This window comes from Mustela nivalis, assembly GCF_964662115.1.
Source record: "Mustela nivalis genome assembly, chromosome: 2".
In the NCBI taxonomy this organism is placed as follows: Eukaryota; Metazoa; Chordata; class Mammalia; order Carnivora; family Mustelidae; genus Mustela; species Mustela nivalis.
Window position 1 is genome coordinate 153,502,029 of NC_139021.1, and position 18,582 is coordinate 153,520,610.

Genomic DNA, 18,582 nt, shown 5'->3' on the forward strand with positions numbered 1-18,582 from the left:
CAAAGAAATGAATCTGGATACAGACCTTACATCATTCACAAAAATTTACTCAAAAATGGATCATAGATTTAATGTAAAATTACAAAACTCCTGGAAGTTAACATTGGAGAAAATCTGGATGACGTTTTAGGTGCCCCATCCATGAAAGAATTGACTAGCTGGATTTTATTAAAATTTAAAACTTAATTTCTGCGAAAGCCATTGTCAATAGAATGTAGGAGGACAAGTCACTGATTGGGGGAAAGTATTCTCAAAAGACATCACCAGATTAAAGACTGTTTTTCAAAATATGTGTACAAAGAACTCTTTTAACAGTAAGAAAATGAACAATACAATTAAAAAATGGGGGAAAAGACCTGAGTAGACACCTCATGAAAGAAAATATACAAATGGCAAGTATGCATATGAAAAGATGTTTTATATCATCTATTATTAGGGAATTGCAAATTAAATCAAGGACAATGGCTAACATCCAAAACATTACCACCACCAGATACTAGCAAAGATGTGGAGCGACAGGAACTCTCATTCATTGCTGGTGGGAATGGGAAATGGTATAGCTACTTTAGAAGACAATTTGGCAATTCTTTATAAAACTAAACATATTCTTACCATACAGTCCAATAGTTACACTCCTTGTTAGTTTACCCAGATGAGTCAAAAACTTATGTCTACACAAACACCTGCACATGAATGTTTGTAGCAGCTTTCTTCCTAATTGCCAAAACTTAGAAGCAACCAAGATGTTCTTCAAATGAATGGATAAATAAACTTTGATATCTAGACAATGGAGTGGTATCCAGCACTAAAAAGCAGTGAGCTATCAAGCTGTGAAAAGACATGGAGGAACTTTAAATGCTATATTACTAAGAGGAAAAAAAAAAAAAGGCAGCCTGAAAAGGCTGTGTATTATATGATTCAAAGGCAAAACCATGGAGACAGTGAAAGAATCAGTGGTTACCATAGTTTGGTGGTAGGGAGGATGAATAGGTGGCACACAGAGGATTTTTAGGTCAATGAAACTACCACGCATGATACTGTGATGGTGGATACATGTCATTATACGTTTGTCCATGCCCGTGGGCTGTACAGTATCAAAACTGAATCATAATGTAGACTATGGACTTTGGGTGACAATAATGTGTCCGTGTAAATTCATTGATTATAACAAATGTACCATTCTGGTGGGCCATTTAGATAGGGGAGGAGACTACAGATGTGGGGACAGAGGGTACAGGATATCTCTGTACCTTTCCCACAATTGTGCTGTGAATCTGAAACTGCTCAGAAAAAAGTTCTATTTAAATTGAAAAAAAAGTGAACTCATTCATGTAATTACAAGGTGAAGAAATAAAGCATTAATACCAATGTAGAAACCTTTGTCATTCCTATTCCTAGCTGCTCTCTTCTTCCTTTCAGTACTGACTTTTAACAGCACTGATTAATATTTTCTGTTTTTGAGTTCTATTTAAATGGAATCATGCAGAATGCATCTTTTTGTGTGTCTAACTTCTTTCACACAACACGATTTGGGATATTTCATTTGTGTTATTGCATCTAGCTATAATTTGTTTATTTTTAAGAAGTGTATCATTCCATTATAGAATTTATTTATTGTGTGAACTATAATGTCAATTTTGACTCTTTAGAGACTTTTCCTTCCTTCCTGTTTATTAACTGCGTATGTGACCTCTGAATAACTGAAGTATTACAGTTTGAGTAAAATTTTGTATTAATTTTTATTAGTAAAGACATAAATTTATAAACTGGCATAATCATACATTTTAAACTAGTCAGGTATAAATAAAGTATTAGGAAGTCTTAGAATTTCTTATTTAAATTATGATTATTACATTATTTTACATATATAAAATTGATATATTACTGCTTCACTAGAACACTTGCAGTATTCTTGACTGATCAGGTGCATTTCAAATTCTGATTTTATGCTCTGTGTATAGTCTTTTGTGTTATTAGTGGATTGTGACAATTTCTTGTTTTATTTGTGCAACTTGATTGTCATTTGTGTTTTCTTTTTTTTTAAAGATTTTATTTATTTATTTGACAGAGATCACAAGTAGGCAGAGAGGCAGGCAGAGAGAGAGAGAGAGAGGGAAGCAGGCTCTGTGCGGAGCAGAGAGCCCGATGCGGGGCTCAATCCCAGGACCCTGAGATCATGACCCGAGCCGAAGGCAGCAGCCCAACCCACTGAGCCACCCAGGCGCCCCTTGATTGTCATTTGTAAAGGTAGTGCATGTAGCATTTCTTTGTTTTATCACCCATTAACACCAGCTTCTTCTCTTATCTGCCCTCATTAGAGAGGGTTATATAAATCAGCTTCTAGCTGACATAATGACATAAAATCCTAAAAGGTAAATCAGAAAAAAACGAAAGCTTAAATATTTATTGAATAGGATGAAGAATTCAGTCAGTTATTCAGAAGAGTAAATAGTGGGGATGCTACTTCGCCAAAAGCATAAAAGCTAACAAAACCAAAAATGTTTTGCAGTTCTAGAAGCAAAGGAGGAAGATCAACAAAATTCATAGACCACCTTAACTCCATTGATACATGACAGTGCTCTGGTTTGTTTTTCTATAATTTATAATCAGTTAATCACTTAATTATAGTAAATGCTTCCTATATAAAAGTGGTGGGAAGCAGAAATAGAATGGGGAAGGAAATGGTTGAGGAGTACTTAAAAAAGCTATTTATATCAGATGATTTGGAAACCTGAAGACAGACAACCTGGATTACCTAAAAAGTGGCAGATGCTCCTACAAAGCCCCAAGCCATTCTTTAACATTTTGAGGTACTAAAGCCCCTGAAAACCAGAAAGGTAAAATGCAGCATCCACCTTTTGAAAAAGAAAAGGAGGTAATTTAGGTAAATTGAGCATTAGAAAATTATCCAATTTATAATGACCTATAACAATGCTAGATAATCTAGAAGCTAGATTTAAAAATTATTCTAGACTCTGAGACTAGCTGAAAACCTATAAGGCAGACCTTGGAGATACTGAGGGTTTGGTTCCAGACTACTGCCATAAAGCAGATATCAGTAAAACAAGTCAGATGAATTGTTTGGTTTCTGTGCAGACAAGACTATACCAGAATTTAAGTGTGCAGTAGCATTATGTCTATAAAAGTGTACAAACCTTAATTAAAAGATATTTTCTTGCTAAAAAATGCTAACCATCATCTAAGCTTTTAGCAACGTGTAGTAGTATTTGCTGGCAGAGGGTCTTGCCTCAGTGTTCATGGCTGCGGATAGATCAGGTGGTGGTTGCTGAAGGTTGGGGTGTCTGGCAGTTTCTTAAAATAAGAAAACAAGTTTGCTGCATTGAATGACTGTTCTTTTTGTGAATGATTTCTCCATAGCATGCAATGATATTTTAGCATTTCACCCACAGTCGAGCTTTTTTTAAAAAAAGGAGTCAGTCCTCTCAAACCCTGCCTCTGCTTTATCAAGTTTATATATTTTAGGTACTAAATATGAAGATAGAATAACTTCCCCTGATTATCACACTGACATATAAAATATTTAAATAAAAAATAATTTCTAAAATGGGCTTTTTTTTCTGCCTCTGATTTTTTGCAGCTTTAGCACCATTTTTCTTGTCTCCTTTCCTGGAAAATCTGTAGTTATCTTAGATGTATTTCTTTTCTACTGCCCCAATCACACTCCTTCCCCATTATAACTAAATCGTAGGGTTCTGTGTTTAGTCATGTCTACTTTTTCCTCCTTTGTCTACAGTGGCAGTAGTCAAAGTGGCTAATGAGTTAGATGGTATATGCTACTAGTATTTCTAGATCAATATCATAGATTATTAGAGCATCATTTCTTGAAGTAGTGCAGGAAGAAAGTAGCTAGAGAGGATAGCGGATAGCTATGTCATTTTGACAGTCCCAACTTCATCTCTGGTTTAAATTTTTAAGGCTCAGAAAGAGGTCAAGAAATGTTTCCCTTGCTCCAAATGAGTATTGTGAAATGTTAACCTTTTTTTTAGAATGTTGAATAAAATGTTTTAAATAAAATGCTTGTAATTAATTGGGGTTTTTAACAGGAAATTGAGAAGAACTGGCAGAAAAACCAACTCAAACTCCCTTAAACAATAGAGGGAAATTAATTAGCTAAATGTAACTGGAGGTCCAAGAATAGGGAAGATTCATATGAGGCTCACTGCTCAAAGAGATAGAGAACACAAGTAGGCAGAACATCAGGCAGAGGGAGAGGGAGAAGCAGGCTCTCCACTGAGCAGGGAGCCCAATGCGAAGCCCGATCCCAGAACTCTGGGATGATTACCTAAGCCGAAAGCAGCCACTTAACTGACTGAGCCACCCAGGCGCCCCAGCCCTGTCGTCTTTAAAGGAAGAATGAGTGGGTCCCTCTACAAGATGCTATGGAACACCCGGTGGGTTAGAGTGTGATAATTACTAATTGACCTAAATTCATCAGGGTATATCCTTGAGGCTAAATATAGATTCAGTCCAATCTAGATCAGATGGAGCTCTAAAAGGGGGCAGAGTGATTTTCCAAAATATATTTGGGGACTGTTCAAGAAGGGGGAATAGATGAGAGAGAAATCATAGATATTTCCTAAAATGTTTAGTTATTATGACTTAACTTGTATGTAAATCACACATGCTCATGTTCCAGGAGGTCTAGGCTGGAGTTTGTGTATGTATCTGTTTTGAAAAATTCCTTAGGTAGCTCTGTTGCACACCTGTGGCTGAGAACCACTGATAATATGGTATATCATTTAATTCTTATATATTGAAATGAAAAAGAGTTCTCAAATTATGCTAGATTTCTACCTCCAGAGGGCGGTGTTTATTTAACAAGCAGAGGAAGAATTAATTGCTTTGTTTATAAGCTAAATCTTTAGAAAAATTAATGTAGGGGTTAATTGATATGTTCCTGACTTTCTGGTGATGTCATAGGATTGAGAGTATTTTGGTTTCAACTATAGTAGCACTTAACTAGGAAGTACAAACTAATTTTCTTAAGAGTCTCTAAATTATAATTAGAAATATATTTTAGAAATGTCTTATCAAACAATTTAGTGTATTCTTGTGTATAAATACAAGAAAAGCTACAGTGAAAACTTGTTTCTTTCCTTTACTCTTATTCTTTAAAAATGTAATGAGTCAGTTCTTGTGGTTCATGTACATGTGTTCTAATGATTATAAATCAAGCAGAATCCTTAATGCTTAGCAAGGTTCTTTCAGGTGTTGAATTTAGAACATGTTCCTGCCTGGGATTACTGTCTGAAATTTTTCTTTCACACAGCACAGCCACCTACTGCTTTAGATTTCTTTGTTTGCTATTATACCCTGTGGAAGGTATTTAAAAAAACTTTTCAAAATATAAATACCTCTACTCCAAATTACATATATCATGTTGAGAAAAGTTATCTTAATTTGGATAGTTTGTGGGAAAAGTGGAGGCTGCTTTTGGCATCATCTCAGAAAAATAGATTACAGCTGACCCTTCAACAATGTAGGGATTAGGGATGCTGACCTCCCCCAACACCCCTGCAGTTAAAAATCCATGTATGTAACTTTTTCTTTTTTTTAAATAAGCTCTACACCCAATGTGGGGCTTGAATGCATGACCCCAAGATCAAAAGTCACATTCTCTACCGACTGAGCCAGTCAGGCCCCCCCAAAATCCATGTAACTTTTAACTTTCCCAAACTACTAATAGCCTACTGTTGTTGACAGGAAGCGTTAATGATAAGTCAGTTAACAATATTTGCATGCTTTATGTATTACATACTGTATTCTTACAATAAAGTAAGCTAGAGAAAACACTCAGAAAAATCATAAGAAAATACATTTACAGTACTGTATGTATATTTATTGAAAGGAATTTCATATATAAGGACCCATGAAGTTTAAACCTGTGTTGTTCAGTGATCAGCTGTAATTAGCAGAGCTCTAGATAATAACAACAGAAAATAATAAATTTGTGGTTTGTTTACTTTTCTTAGTTCCTTTTCAGAAGATCAGTCATTGAGTGACTCAGGCATTGAGTCACTTTATCCAGAAAGCATATAATAATAATAAATTTATTTCACTATGTATAAGATTATAAATATGATAATGTGGTTTCATCATCATATTCATAATTTTTCTTTCTTCAGATATATACAGTGTTTTTCCCTCAGGACTTCAGAATTTCTAGATATTTGGTTTCTCTCTCCATTTCAACTTTTGGTTAATGTTTTAATTGTCCCATATTGCTTTAAAAATCCAGGAAAATGTGAAATAATATCTCCTTTATTTTAATAAAATTCTATATAGTAAAAAGGGTAATTAAGTATATCACTGAGGAGTCTGGCTGGCTCAGAAGAGCATTCAACTCTTGATCTTGGGATTGTGAGTTCGAATTCCACATTGGGTGTAGAGTTTACTTAAATAAATAAATACTCAATAAATATATAAACTTAAAAGGAAGTTTATCATTCATTTTGGAGGTAGATTTAAATTTATTTTTTAAAGGCATGGCCATTTTAAAATTGATACATATATATAAAGTTTCACCAAGAACTTTAGCTCTGTGAGTTTGGAGGAGAGGAGTCTCTCGATACTGGATGTTAAAATTTTGTCAGGCATCTATTTCCCTTCCTGCCTATGTGAGAGACATCCCAGAAAAGCAAGAAAAGTCATACAGAGCAGTGTAGTACAGGTAGGTGTAGTAGAGGGTAGGAGCAATCAGACTCCAAGTTGTCTTTGCCTTATGGTAGAAACAAAGTGTGCTGAGTATTATGGAATAACTACAGGGTTCTGAGTTTTAGGCTCCCCTTATCTGGCTTCCTTTTGGAATAGCAGTCTAGCTGTAAATACTATAAATAAACATTTATATTGTTTTGAGAAATTGACATTTAAGTGGTATCAATAAAAGTGCGTTCTGGCATAGTTCTGTGGGCTCTAAGCATTTACCATCTTGGATATGTGCTCCTAATGCTAGTAGGTTAAAGAAAGATATATATTACTGCTGAGGCTAATGCACATTATATGTGACCCCCTTTTCCATTTCTTTACTGTTTCAATAAAAAAAATTCCTGTGAATGTTTAATACCCAATGTTTTTCTCCCTTACATGCAGATAATTACAGTAATTTAAGCTGGCTTGGGTTTTCAATTGGTGGCTGTTTTCATGCAGTTCACTCATTATGCATTTATTGAGCATTACTAGGTACCTGACACTAATGAGTGTAGGGAAACAACATTTTTTTTTAAAAAAATTTTATTTATTTATCAGAGAAAGAGAAAGAGAGCACAAGCAGAGGGAACAGCAGGTAGAGGGAGAAGCAGGCTCTCTGCTGAGCAGGGAGCCTGATGTGGGACTTGATTCCAGGACCCTGGGATCACGACCCGAGCTGAAGGCAGATGCTTAAAGGACTGAGCCACCCAGGCATCCCTACAACATTTTTTTTTTTTTTAAATACTTGCGCTGAAGCACCTTGTGTTGTGAGGAACCCAAGCCACACCAGAGGCAGAGGCTACCCAACCAGGTGCCAGACACATAGTGAGGAAATCTCCACATGATTCCAACCCCCAGCTAATTGGTCTCATTCCCAGCCTTCAAGTTGTCACAGATGAAGTTTCAGATATAGTGGAGCAAAGTCATCTCCACAGTGCCCTGTCTGCACTTCTAACCACTAGAAACTTTAAGAATAATAAAATGTTTAAAAAAAAAAAAAAAAGAATAAAATGTTGTTATTTTAAGCCAGTAAGATTTGGGGGTTAACCTGTTACTCAGTAACTGGTTCGGCAAGTAACATAAAACTCCTTTCCAGCCCACATGGTCTCCTTTTTTCCTATACTTTTACTAGACACATACTCAGCACTGATTTTTTTTAATATTTATTCATTCTTTGATTGTTTTATTTGCAGTAGTTTTCTTTTCTAGTTTATATATAAACTTCAAGATGGGAAATTAAAAAAAAAATTTAGCAAGTACTTATCTATTGCCTACCCTTTTGCAAGCAGTATTCTAGGTGAACAAAAACAGACACAAAATTTCCTGCCTTTTTTTTTTTTTTTTTTTAAGATTTTATTTACTTGGTAGAGACACAGCAAGAGAGCAAACACAAGCAGGGGGAGTGGGAGGATGGAGAAGTAGGCTTTCTGCTCAGCAGGCTGGATCCCAGGACCCTAGGAACATTACCTGAGCCAAGGCAAAAACTAATGATAAGCCACCTAGGTGCCCCAGAACTTCCTGCTTTAATGGAGCTTAGATATCAGTGGATGTTTTGTACCTACATTACTCAGAGTACCAAATTTATAATGGCCAATAATGTGTTCTTGATAAATGCTAATGTTAAGCTTCTCAATCTTCAGGCTTTTCTGAGAAAATTTGCACTGCGTTAAAAATTTTAATAGGCACTAACGGCTTAAGTTGCTAGATGTTACTATTTTGAGTCAGAACTAATTTGCTACTCCCGTAGTTAGTAGAGCTTTAGTAAAATTTCGGGTGATGACATTAATATTAGCTTATCTTAAATTCCTGTTTTATTTAAAGTAGTGTTTATTTTTAATTTATTCTGTAGGTGAGGAGAGACACTGTGGAAAGTTTGTATTGCCTATGCCAAATTTGTGTTAGATCTCTGAGTGGGGAGAGAAGAAGAATCTTTCCTGATATTCCCATTCCAGTCCTGCTATGAAAACAGGCATCCAGAGGCACCTGGGTAGCTCAGTCGGTTAAGCGGCTACCTTTGGCTCTGGTCATGATCCCAGGCTTCTGGGATTGAGTCCTGCATCAGGCTTCCTGCTTAGCAGGGAGCCTGCATCTTTCTCTGCTTGCTGCTTCCCCTGCTTGTGCGCGCGCGCTCTCTCTCTCTCTCTCTCTCTCTCTCTCTGAGACAAATAAAATCTTTAAAAAAAATAAATAAATAAAATAGAAATAATGAAATCCTAGCACTGAAAGAACCTTCCTGGGGACTTCCATTTCCTTCATTCCAAGAAAAAAAAAAAAAAAGTAAGAAAGAAAACAGACATGCAAATGGAAAGATGACTACTAATAGTTGATTTTCTTTCAGTCCAGTGTGGCAATGAGTAGTGAGTGGTTATACATTGTGAAAACTGGGGAGGGAGGCAAAAAGAATTAAAGTGTGAAAATGACACATTTTGATTGTTCACATTTACTTTCTTCTATACTGTTCTCCTGAAAATTTCTTAAGGCACACAAACCAAAATACCTCGTAAATGTTCCTGAGTATATTTTTTGAAATTCCAACTCAAATGACATCCTCTCCATCAAGACTTTTATCAAATAAGTAATAATTATTTCCTCCTTTGTTTACTCAGGATGCTTTGTTAAATCTCTACTTTAGCACTAGTTATATTTTGTTACAGGTCCCTTATTATACTTGGAGGATATGTCCAATCCAACCCCAGTGGATGCTTAAAACTTCAGATAGTACCAAACCCTGTAGATACTGTTTTCTCCTATCTACTCATAGCTATGATAAAGTTCAACTTATAAATTAGGCACAGTGGAAGATTAATACCTAATAATAAGATAGAACAATTATAACAGTGTACTGCAATAAAAATGAATATAGTGAATATGTGAATGTGGTCTTTCTCTCTCAAAGTACTTTGTTGTACTATATTCCCCCTTCTTTTTGTGATGGTGTGAGATGATAAAATGCTGATGTGATGAGAGGGAGTAAGGTGAATGACGTAGATATTGTGTTAGACTGCTGTTGACCATCTGGTGATTTGTCAGAAGGAGGATCTTCTGCTTCTGGACCATGGTAGGTAATGGTTTCACTTACCTGCAGAAAGTGAAACCATACATAAGGAGGGACAACAGTATTGTATCTCTCCCTGGATTGTGATATCCTTGAGGGTAGGAGCAGTCTTACTCGTCTCAGTGTCTTATTATAGTGATCTTATTCATGGACATGATATAAAGTGTTTATTAGATTAAACTGTATTCAAATAGAGTATGTGACTAATAATGGTTAGTAATACTGAAGTCTCTTCTTAGTAAAAAATCTAAATAGGTATTAGTTTTGTCAGAAATATTACATTGTCAACACCAACCTACCCCCAAATCAAATTAAATTTCACTCTCATGCTTTACTGTTCAGGGTGACTAAGTTGTTCACCTTCCTTAAGGTGTTTGTACAAAATATTCCAAGGGCTTGTTCAGCCTCTCACCCCACCCCCCCAAAAAAACCCAAAACTTGAGAGAGACAGAGACTGTTCTAGTTTTAACTTTGGGATTGCTCCATAAGTTTATGTATGTGAGCCTTTAAGAGAAAAGGGTATCTTCTGATCCCCTTTATGAGATCCCCTTAAGAGACATGGACATCTTTTGCCTTGGTTCTGAAGGCCACAATGCCTAGTCTGCAGTTCCCCAGTCTCCCTCATGGCATTCTATTAGAGTGCTGTTGTTTGAGAACCCACAACTACCATTTCTTCTTTTTCTGGTTTCTTAAGGTAAAAGTTCAGGTGATTGATTTGAGGTCTTTTTTTTTTTTTTTTAAAGATTTTATTTATTTATTTGACAGAGAGATCACAAGTAGAAAGGCAGGCAGAGAGAAAGAGAGAGAGAGAGAGAGAGAGAAGCAGACTCCCTGCTGAGCAGAGAGCCTGATGTGGGACTCGATCCCAGGACCCTGAGATCATGACCTGAGCAAAAGGCAGCGGCTTAACCCACTGAGCCACCCAGGCGCCCCTGAGGTCTTTTTTCTTTTATAAAATAAGCATGCATACTGTAAATTTTCTCTAAGTACTGCTTTCATTAAGTCTCATAAGTCTTGGTATTGTTTTTGCTTTTTGTTTTTGTTTTACCTCAAAATATTTCCTGATTTTGATCTTGATTACTTCTTTGACCCATTGGTTATTTAATGGAATCTAATGTTCAATTTCCACATTTTTGTGAATTTCTCAGATATCCTAGTGTTTTTTCATCATTTTTATTTTATTTTATTTTATTTTTATTTTCAGTTAGCCAACATATAGTGCATCATTGGTTTTTGATGTAGCGTTCAATGTTTTGTTAGTTGCATATAACACCTAGTGCTCCTCACAACACATACCCTCCTTAATATCTGTCACCTGGTTACCTCATCCCCCCACACCCCTCTCTTCTGTAATGTTACTGATTTCTAATTTCATTCTCCTGTGTTTGGAGTACATACTTTGTATGATTTCAGTCCTTTTAAGGCTTTTTTATGGCCTAACATATGCCCTATTCTGGATAGCATCCCATGTTCACTTGGAAAATAATGTGTGCTCTGCTGTATTTGAGTGGGATATTCTGTGGATGTCTGTTAAGTCTAGTTTGTTTATATTGTTGATCAAATCTTTTTTTTCTGCCTACTTAAGTCTGTTGAACCCCATAATAATTTTTTCATTTCATTTATTGTGCTTTTCAATTGCAGAGTTTCTTTTTTAAAAAATTTCTGTCTTTTTATTTATGTTCTATTTTTTGAGGCATTGCTGTACTTTCCTTTAGTTCTTTAGATGTGGTTTCCTGTAGTATTTGGACATATTTTAAATCGCTGATTTAAAGTTTTTGTCTTGGGACACTTGGGCGGCTTTGTTGGTTAAGCGTCCGAGTCTTGGTTTCAGCTCAGGTCATGATCCTCCCTGCTCAATGGGTAGTCAGTCTGCTTCCCCTCTCCCTCTGCCGGCCCCGGCCTCCCCTTCCTTCTCCCCACCCCACTCAAGCACACTCTCTCTCTCCCTCTCTCTCTCAAAAAAAAAAGAGAGAATAGGTTTTTTTTTTTTTTAAATTTTATTCATTTATTTGACAGAGAGCTAGAGAGCACAAGTAGGCAGAGCAGCAGGCAGAGAGAGAGGGAGAAGCAGGCTTTCAGCTGAGCGGGGAACCTGATGCAGGGCTCTATCCCAGGACCCGAGGATCATGACTTGAGCCAAAGGCAGCCACTTTAACCAACTGAGCTACTCAGGCACCTCCAAAATGAATAAATCTTTAAAAAGAAATCTTTTGTCTTACAAGTCTGATGACTACCTCCTCAGTTAAGAGTTTCTGTTGATGGGTTTTTTGTTTTTTTTTTTTTTTGCCTGTATATGGGTCATAATTTCTTGTTACTTTGTGTGACTTACAAATTTTGTTGAAAATAAGACACTTAAATAATATATTATGATAATTCTGGAAATCGGATTCTCCTCTTTTCCCAAGGTGGTTTGTTTTTTTCCTGGTGGTTGATTGGTTGTGACTTTTCTGCATTAATTCTATAAAGTCTGTATTCTTTTTCCTCTGTGACCATGGAAGTCTTTGTTTGGTTAGCTTTGTGGTGAGCTAATGATTGGACACAGATTTTCTTAAAAGCCTGGAACCAATAAGTTCCCCAGTCTTTTCTGAAGAATTCTGTGTGTGTATTGGGGCATACCTTCAACACTCAGGCATTTGATAAGTCTGTTCTTGCCTTTACTTCCTGCTTACACAGGGCTTCAAGGTCAGTCATAGATGAGAGTTTAGAGCCTTATTCTGCTTCCGGACCGTGGTCTTTTCTGAGTTTGTGCACAGCCCCACACAGGTACATACCCTTCTAGAGTCCCAGGAATATGTCAGAGCCTTTCAGAGGCTCTGGATATCTCTTTCCCCAGTTTTTTTTTTTTTTTTTTTTTAAAGATTTTATTTATTTATTTGACAGAGATAAATCACAAGTAGGTAGAGAGGCAGGCAGAGAGAGAGAGGAGGAAGCAGGCTCCCTGCCGAGCAGAGAGCCCGATGCGGGACTCGATCCCAGGACCCTGAGATCATGACCTGAGCCGAAGGCAGCGGCTTAACCACTGAGCCACCCAGGCGCCCCTCTTTCCCCAGTTTTTCTTTTTACTTTTTAGTTAGCTAATTGTATGCCCTGTTAATGTACTGCCTTGGGCATTTGTGATGTTAAACAATTGCCTTCAGTTATTTTCAACAAATGTCCTCAGAGAAAAGACTTTTTGCACTGGACAGGCCCCATTTTAAATCGAATAAAGACATCCCTGTAAGTGGGGTCTTCCAGGGAACCATTAGGTAGTTGAAATAATGATAATTCTCTGGGAATGTGTATTTTTTATTAAATTTTTTAAAAATTTCTTTTCAGTGTTCATGGGATGTGGTTTTGAAGGTGCTCCAACCCCGTTCGGCCCCATTTGATGTCAGGCTGTTAGTTTTTACCACAGTTGTGGGATGTTGATTTTCAAGGATACTATAGATCTGGAACAGGGGAGGAAGAATGGAAATAAGGGCACATTAAAACCCTGCATCTCTTACCAAGATGCAGCTGTATTTTTTTTCTTGAATGAACACTGCTTAGATTGCAGCAAGTTTTGAATAAATTTTCAGAGTTCTGGAAAAGTTGATTTTGACAATTTTTGCTAGTTTTCTTGTTGCTTTTATGGAGGGAAGAATGTTTGGAGATCTTTACTCTGGTGTTTTGGCATCACTTCCATCCTTTCTTTGTTCCTCCTCTAAGAAGTTAACTATCTCTTTCTTTTCTTTTTTCCCTCTTTAACTTAAAACACCAGCAACTATTCCATTTCTTCTGTGACTACCCAACCTTATTTTTCTCAGTCAGTGGACAGGGGTGGTTTTCTGTGTTCTTGACAATTTCTGCTTTTTTCACTTCTATTTCTCCTAAAAACTGTTAAAGCTCTGAGAACAATTCAGAATTAATAACTAAATTATCCTACCACATAAAAATGAAAAAGTGACATTGAGTTTAGGGAGAAAAAGTGGTGTCAGTCAAGTAGAATATTATCAATCAAAAAACCAACAGTTTTCTTGGACTTCAAATAAATGACTAAGATAATAGACCATGGAAAAATATAAAATAAATCTTAGAATTTTAGATTTATTTATTTATTTGTTTATTTATTTATTTATTTGCCAGCCGGAGATCACAAGTAGGCTGAGAGGCAGGCAGAGAGAGAGGAGGAAGCAGGCTCCTCACTGAGCAGAGAGCCCAATGTGGGGCTCAATCCCAGGACCCCGGGATCATGACCTGAGCTGAAGGCAGAGGCCTTAACCCACTGAGCCACCCAGACACCCCAATAAATTTTAGAATTTTAAAAAAGCTTTTTCTGTTATTTGCTTCTATAACTATTTCTTGTTTTTTATTATTTTGTCCCTTGTCAGGATGCTCGACATGCAGCAGAAGGAGAAATATATACTAAGCTTAATCAAAAAATTGATGAATTTGTTCAGCTTGCTGATTATGACTGGACAATGTCTGAGCCAGATGGAAGAGCTAGTGGTTATTTAATGGATCTTATTAATTTTTTGAGAAGCATCTTTCAAGTGTTTACTCATTTGCCTGTAAGTATAAAAAAATTTCAAAATATTATAATTTTGCTTACTAAAGATATTTTAGAATTTAATCTTAGTTTGAGGTTTACTTGTTCAAACCAACTTCCTAGCTTGAATATTTTCTTTCCGTTCTTGTAAATCCATATGTGAAGACTTCTAACTTAGCTAGTTGTTTCAAGTTTTAATTTACTTTATTTTTAACCAAAATGACTACAACTCTGTTTCAAAACCAAAACAAAACCCTGAAATTCAATGTAGACTTAAACTGAAATAAACTCTAATACGAGTAGTTCTCATAAGAGTCCATATAACCAATGACTTTTCCAGTTAGAAAGGCCAATAAAACTGGAACATTGTTCTCTCCTGATATATAATCATAGTGCATCTACATTTTAAATAATCTGTTGATGAAACATTAAAAATATGTGTGTAAATAGCAGGGACATTTGGGTATGAATAGTCTGGAACACTGGATTCTTCAGATGAGGAATGCAGACTGAAGACATTATGTTGGGGTGAACATGTTTTCATTAGGTATATTCAAAAATAATAGAACTACAGTTAAAACATGAGTGGAGTAGTTTTTATACAAATAAAATAAGGAAAAATTTGTTGACCTTTTTATTTCATAAGATGTAGCTGAACACAAGGGGAACAAAAGGGAAAAAGCAAACCTGGTTTAAAATAATAAAATGTAGAAAGAAAAGAAAAATAAGATGTAACTGAACAGAAAAAGAGAGTATTTAATCTCAAGCCTGCTTGACTGCCTCCAACCATCTCTCCTGTTTAAAAAAAAAGTTATTCTCCTCATATTTTTACTCTTTCTCCATCGTGAGTTGTTCCAAAGAGCCTTTTAGAATAGTTGAAAGCAGGTGTTACTAAAAAATAAATAGAAGAATTTCCTAAAGAGATTTTAATAGTGGATCTGTGCCAAAGAACTTTTAGAAGCTTACCCAGGGATTATATTACATTCCTACTGCTGTCCTTGTGTTGAAAAAGGGAATCTGTATATATGCTTAATTCTTATTTCAACTAATTTCTAAAGAAGTGTTTCTCATACAGTAGGTATTAAATAATTGTTGAATTAATTTGAATTCATGTTGTCAGTGTACATCTCCAGCCAAAAGCAATCTACAAGAATAAACGTATGTGTGTACACACACATACACACAGATATACACATACCGTATTTTTATGTTGTAGTATGTGTTTCACAGCTTGGCACAATGAGATGTGTAGGAGTTTTGTGCATAATTTGGGTTAATTAAGAGATTTTATATGTTAGAAATGGCTAGGACAAATAAACCTCACTTCAAGAAGCTAAAGTCTGGGAGGAAATCCTGCTTTCTCATAAGGTGTTACTACAGTACACCTTATGAGAAAGACAGACTCCTGGCCTAGCTGGACCACTCATAATCTAGTAATGATATTTTGTTTAGTTTTAGGGGATTCTTCATAAGCCATTTTGGATTTTTATGTCATCTAACAAGAGTTTTTCTGTAAAGGAAATGAACTTTTATAAAATGCAGGCCAACAAATACAACAATAAATAATAGAGCATGATCAAATAAATAGAAAATTACAGTTCATAGCTAAGAAAACAGAAAATGGACCTAACAACAGTATATTCTCATTCATGGAATAAACTAGAAACATATTTCCCAAGCAAAAATATTAAGTTATTAACTATAATAAGTTTTAGCCAGCATTGACAATTATGCTGTGGTTTAGTGTATTAATTCTCTGAACACTGAAATTGTATATTGGACTGTATTGTTTTCTTTTAAGCAAAGAGCAAAGACAGTATTATTAAATGCATTATTTTTCTAAGCAGTGTATGTTATGTAAGCTATCATTTTTATTTTAATGTTTTTTGTTGTCTCTTTTTAGAGAGGGAGAGCACGGGGTGTGGAGAGTGAAGGAGAGGGAGAATCCTGACATGGGACTTGATCTCACAACTCTGAGATCGTGGCCTGAGCCAAAATCACATTAACTGATATGAGCCACCCAATCACCCCTATTTCAGTGTTTTAAGCTGCAAGTAATTCCTTAGTTTCAGGTTACCTTTGGACCCAGATGGAGGGTGAGGCCAGTTCTAGACTCCTTCAATTCTCAAAGAAGTTTCAGGAGATTATTTATCACATATAGTCCCAAGTCAGTCAGTTTAAGCAGAAGTAGCTATCCCACTTAGACATGAAGAGTTAGGTAGTGGCCGTGTTCCCCATCTATCCTAGTTTTGACATTTTTCGGGGTAATGCAGTGAGTTAGCATCAGTGGGATTGGGGAACCAAAGGCCACTCTTCCAAATAGTGCAAGTATTGGTCATTAGTGCAAGTAGTTGTACACAGAAGTTGAATCTGTGGGATAAAACTGACTCTTTCACACCCCCCAACCCTAAAAAGTTCCTAAGACAGAACACATAGTTTAAAAGGTCCACTCTTGGGGCACCTGGGTGGCTCAGTAGGTTAAAGCCTCTGCCCTTGGCTCAGGTCATGGTCCCAGGGTCCTGGGATCGAGCCCCACACCGGGATCTCTGCTCAGCAGGGAGCCTGCTCCCCCTCACCCCCCGCCTCTCTGCCTACATGTGATCTCTGTCTGTCAAATAAATAAATAAAATCTTTAAAAAAAAAAAACTTTGTGAAAGATAGTCACTTTATAAAGCATATTTAGGTAAATAATTGTAACTTGAGTGTCCTGCTTATAATGGCTAACAGATGCTAGTGAAGTCTGATTAATTAGTACATGAAGTAAATATTATTGCATCCCTAAATTAATATTCTTGAAATCAGCAGTTTTTACTCTTTCAGATGTGTAAGTAACCATTTTTTTCTAGTATTTTTTTTTTCTTTACAGTAGAAAATACAACTAAGTCTAGAAGATATAAAAATTACCTGTTAACTTGTTAAAGGGTAACCACTGTTAACATTTTGGCATGTATTTTCTTTCATATTTTCAAGTCATTTTCTTCTATACAATTATGAGACTTTTTAAGTCTAATTTAAACATAAGTTCTGTTTTTTTTAAAATAAGATTTTGTATTAGCTAGGAAACTTAAAACCAAAGATATTTTTAAAAGCATTAAATATTCACTCACCACTTATGCATATGTAAATAGAAGAGGTTGTTGAGCAATTTGAACATACCTATTTATTCTTCATGAAAACTGCCAAATGGAACTCTGTAACATTTTACTATGAATGTACTGTTTTAAGACCCAATACTGGTCTGCTTCTAGAAAGAACAATGAACATTTCCTTTCTTCATAAATAACAATAATTATATGGTTTTTTTTGTTGTTTTTTTTTGTTTTTTATTTATTTTTTTCATAAATAACAATAATTATATGTTTGTTTCAATAAAGGTATTTTACTGACTTATAACCACTAAAGGGTATGTACAAATGGTAATGACTCTAATTTCTTCATATGTGTATTTGCAAAGGGGACTCAGTTTATCCAAATTTTATACTAACATGATTATCTTTTACAATTGAAGTAAATAGAAGATCATATAATCATGATTCAGTTTGCTCATATTTCTTCCCTTCTCAGAACTCTATTTTATTTTTAGCGATAATGTAATTTTCTGTGCTTACATTTGCTGTTACTCTAGAGTTGTTACAAAAAAAAAAACTAATCTTGTTTGTGTCAACTGTAAGCACCAACTTTTCTTCCAAGAAAGATGTTTTCCTTCACTTTTTTTTTTTTTTTTTAAAATTCATTTATTTGAGAGAGAGTGCAAGCAAGAGAGCAGCAGAGGGAGAGGGAGAAGCAGACCCAGTAGGGAACCCGATATGGGGCTCGATCCCGGACCCTGAGATCATGACCCAGGCTGAAGGCAGCCGTTTAACCGAGTCACCCAGGCACCCCTCATTCACTATCAAATATGCTTCACTTTTGGTTTTCTGCATGAAGAGAAGTCTTGTGATGAATAATAAAAAAAAAGTACACGTGATTTTTAGGAATAATGAGTTTATCTTTGGCATCTTTATTACAGAATAGATGCCTAAAAAGATGTTTATTAAAAAGAATGTCTACTGGGGTGCTTGGGTGGCTGAGTCTGTTAAGCATCTGTCTTCGGCTCAGGTTATGATCTGGGGTCTTGGGATCAAGCCCTGTGGTGGTGGCGGGTGGCGGGCTCTAAGGAGGGAGTCTTCTTCTCCCTCTCCCTCAACCCCTCCTCCTGCTTGTGCTCATGCACATGCGTGCACTCTCGGGCACTGTCTCTCTCAAATAAATAAAATCTTTTTAAAAATCAAAGAACATCTATTAATACAATCATTTCTCTCCATATCTTTTA

The 18,582-nt window shown here is 35.9% G+C and overlaps 1 protein-coding gene across 6 annotated transcripts in view; it reads left to right on the plus strand.

Annotated features, from left to right (window-relative positions):
- EXOC6 (exocyst complex component 6) overlaps positions 1-18,582 on the plus strand; it is a gene marked incomplete at its 5' end in the record, with an annotated part of 248,619 nt that overhangs the window by 153,359 nt on the left and 76,678 nt on the right. For all 6 annotated transcript variants that reach the window (XR_014309260.1, XR_014309261.1, XR_014309262.1 and 3 more), the window contains one exon: positions 14,113-14,292. Coding sequence is in view for 3 of the 6 variants with exons in the window: in XM_082721939.1 (XP_082578065.1) it covers positions 14,113-14,292 (180 nt within the window). The remainder of the gene's footprint in view (positions 1-14,112; positions 14,293-18,582) is intronic.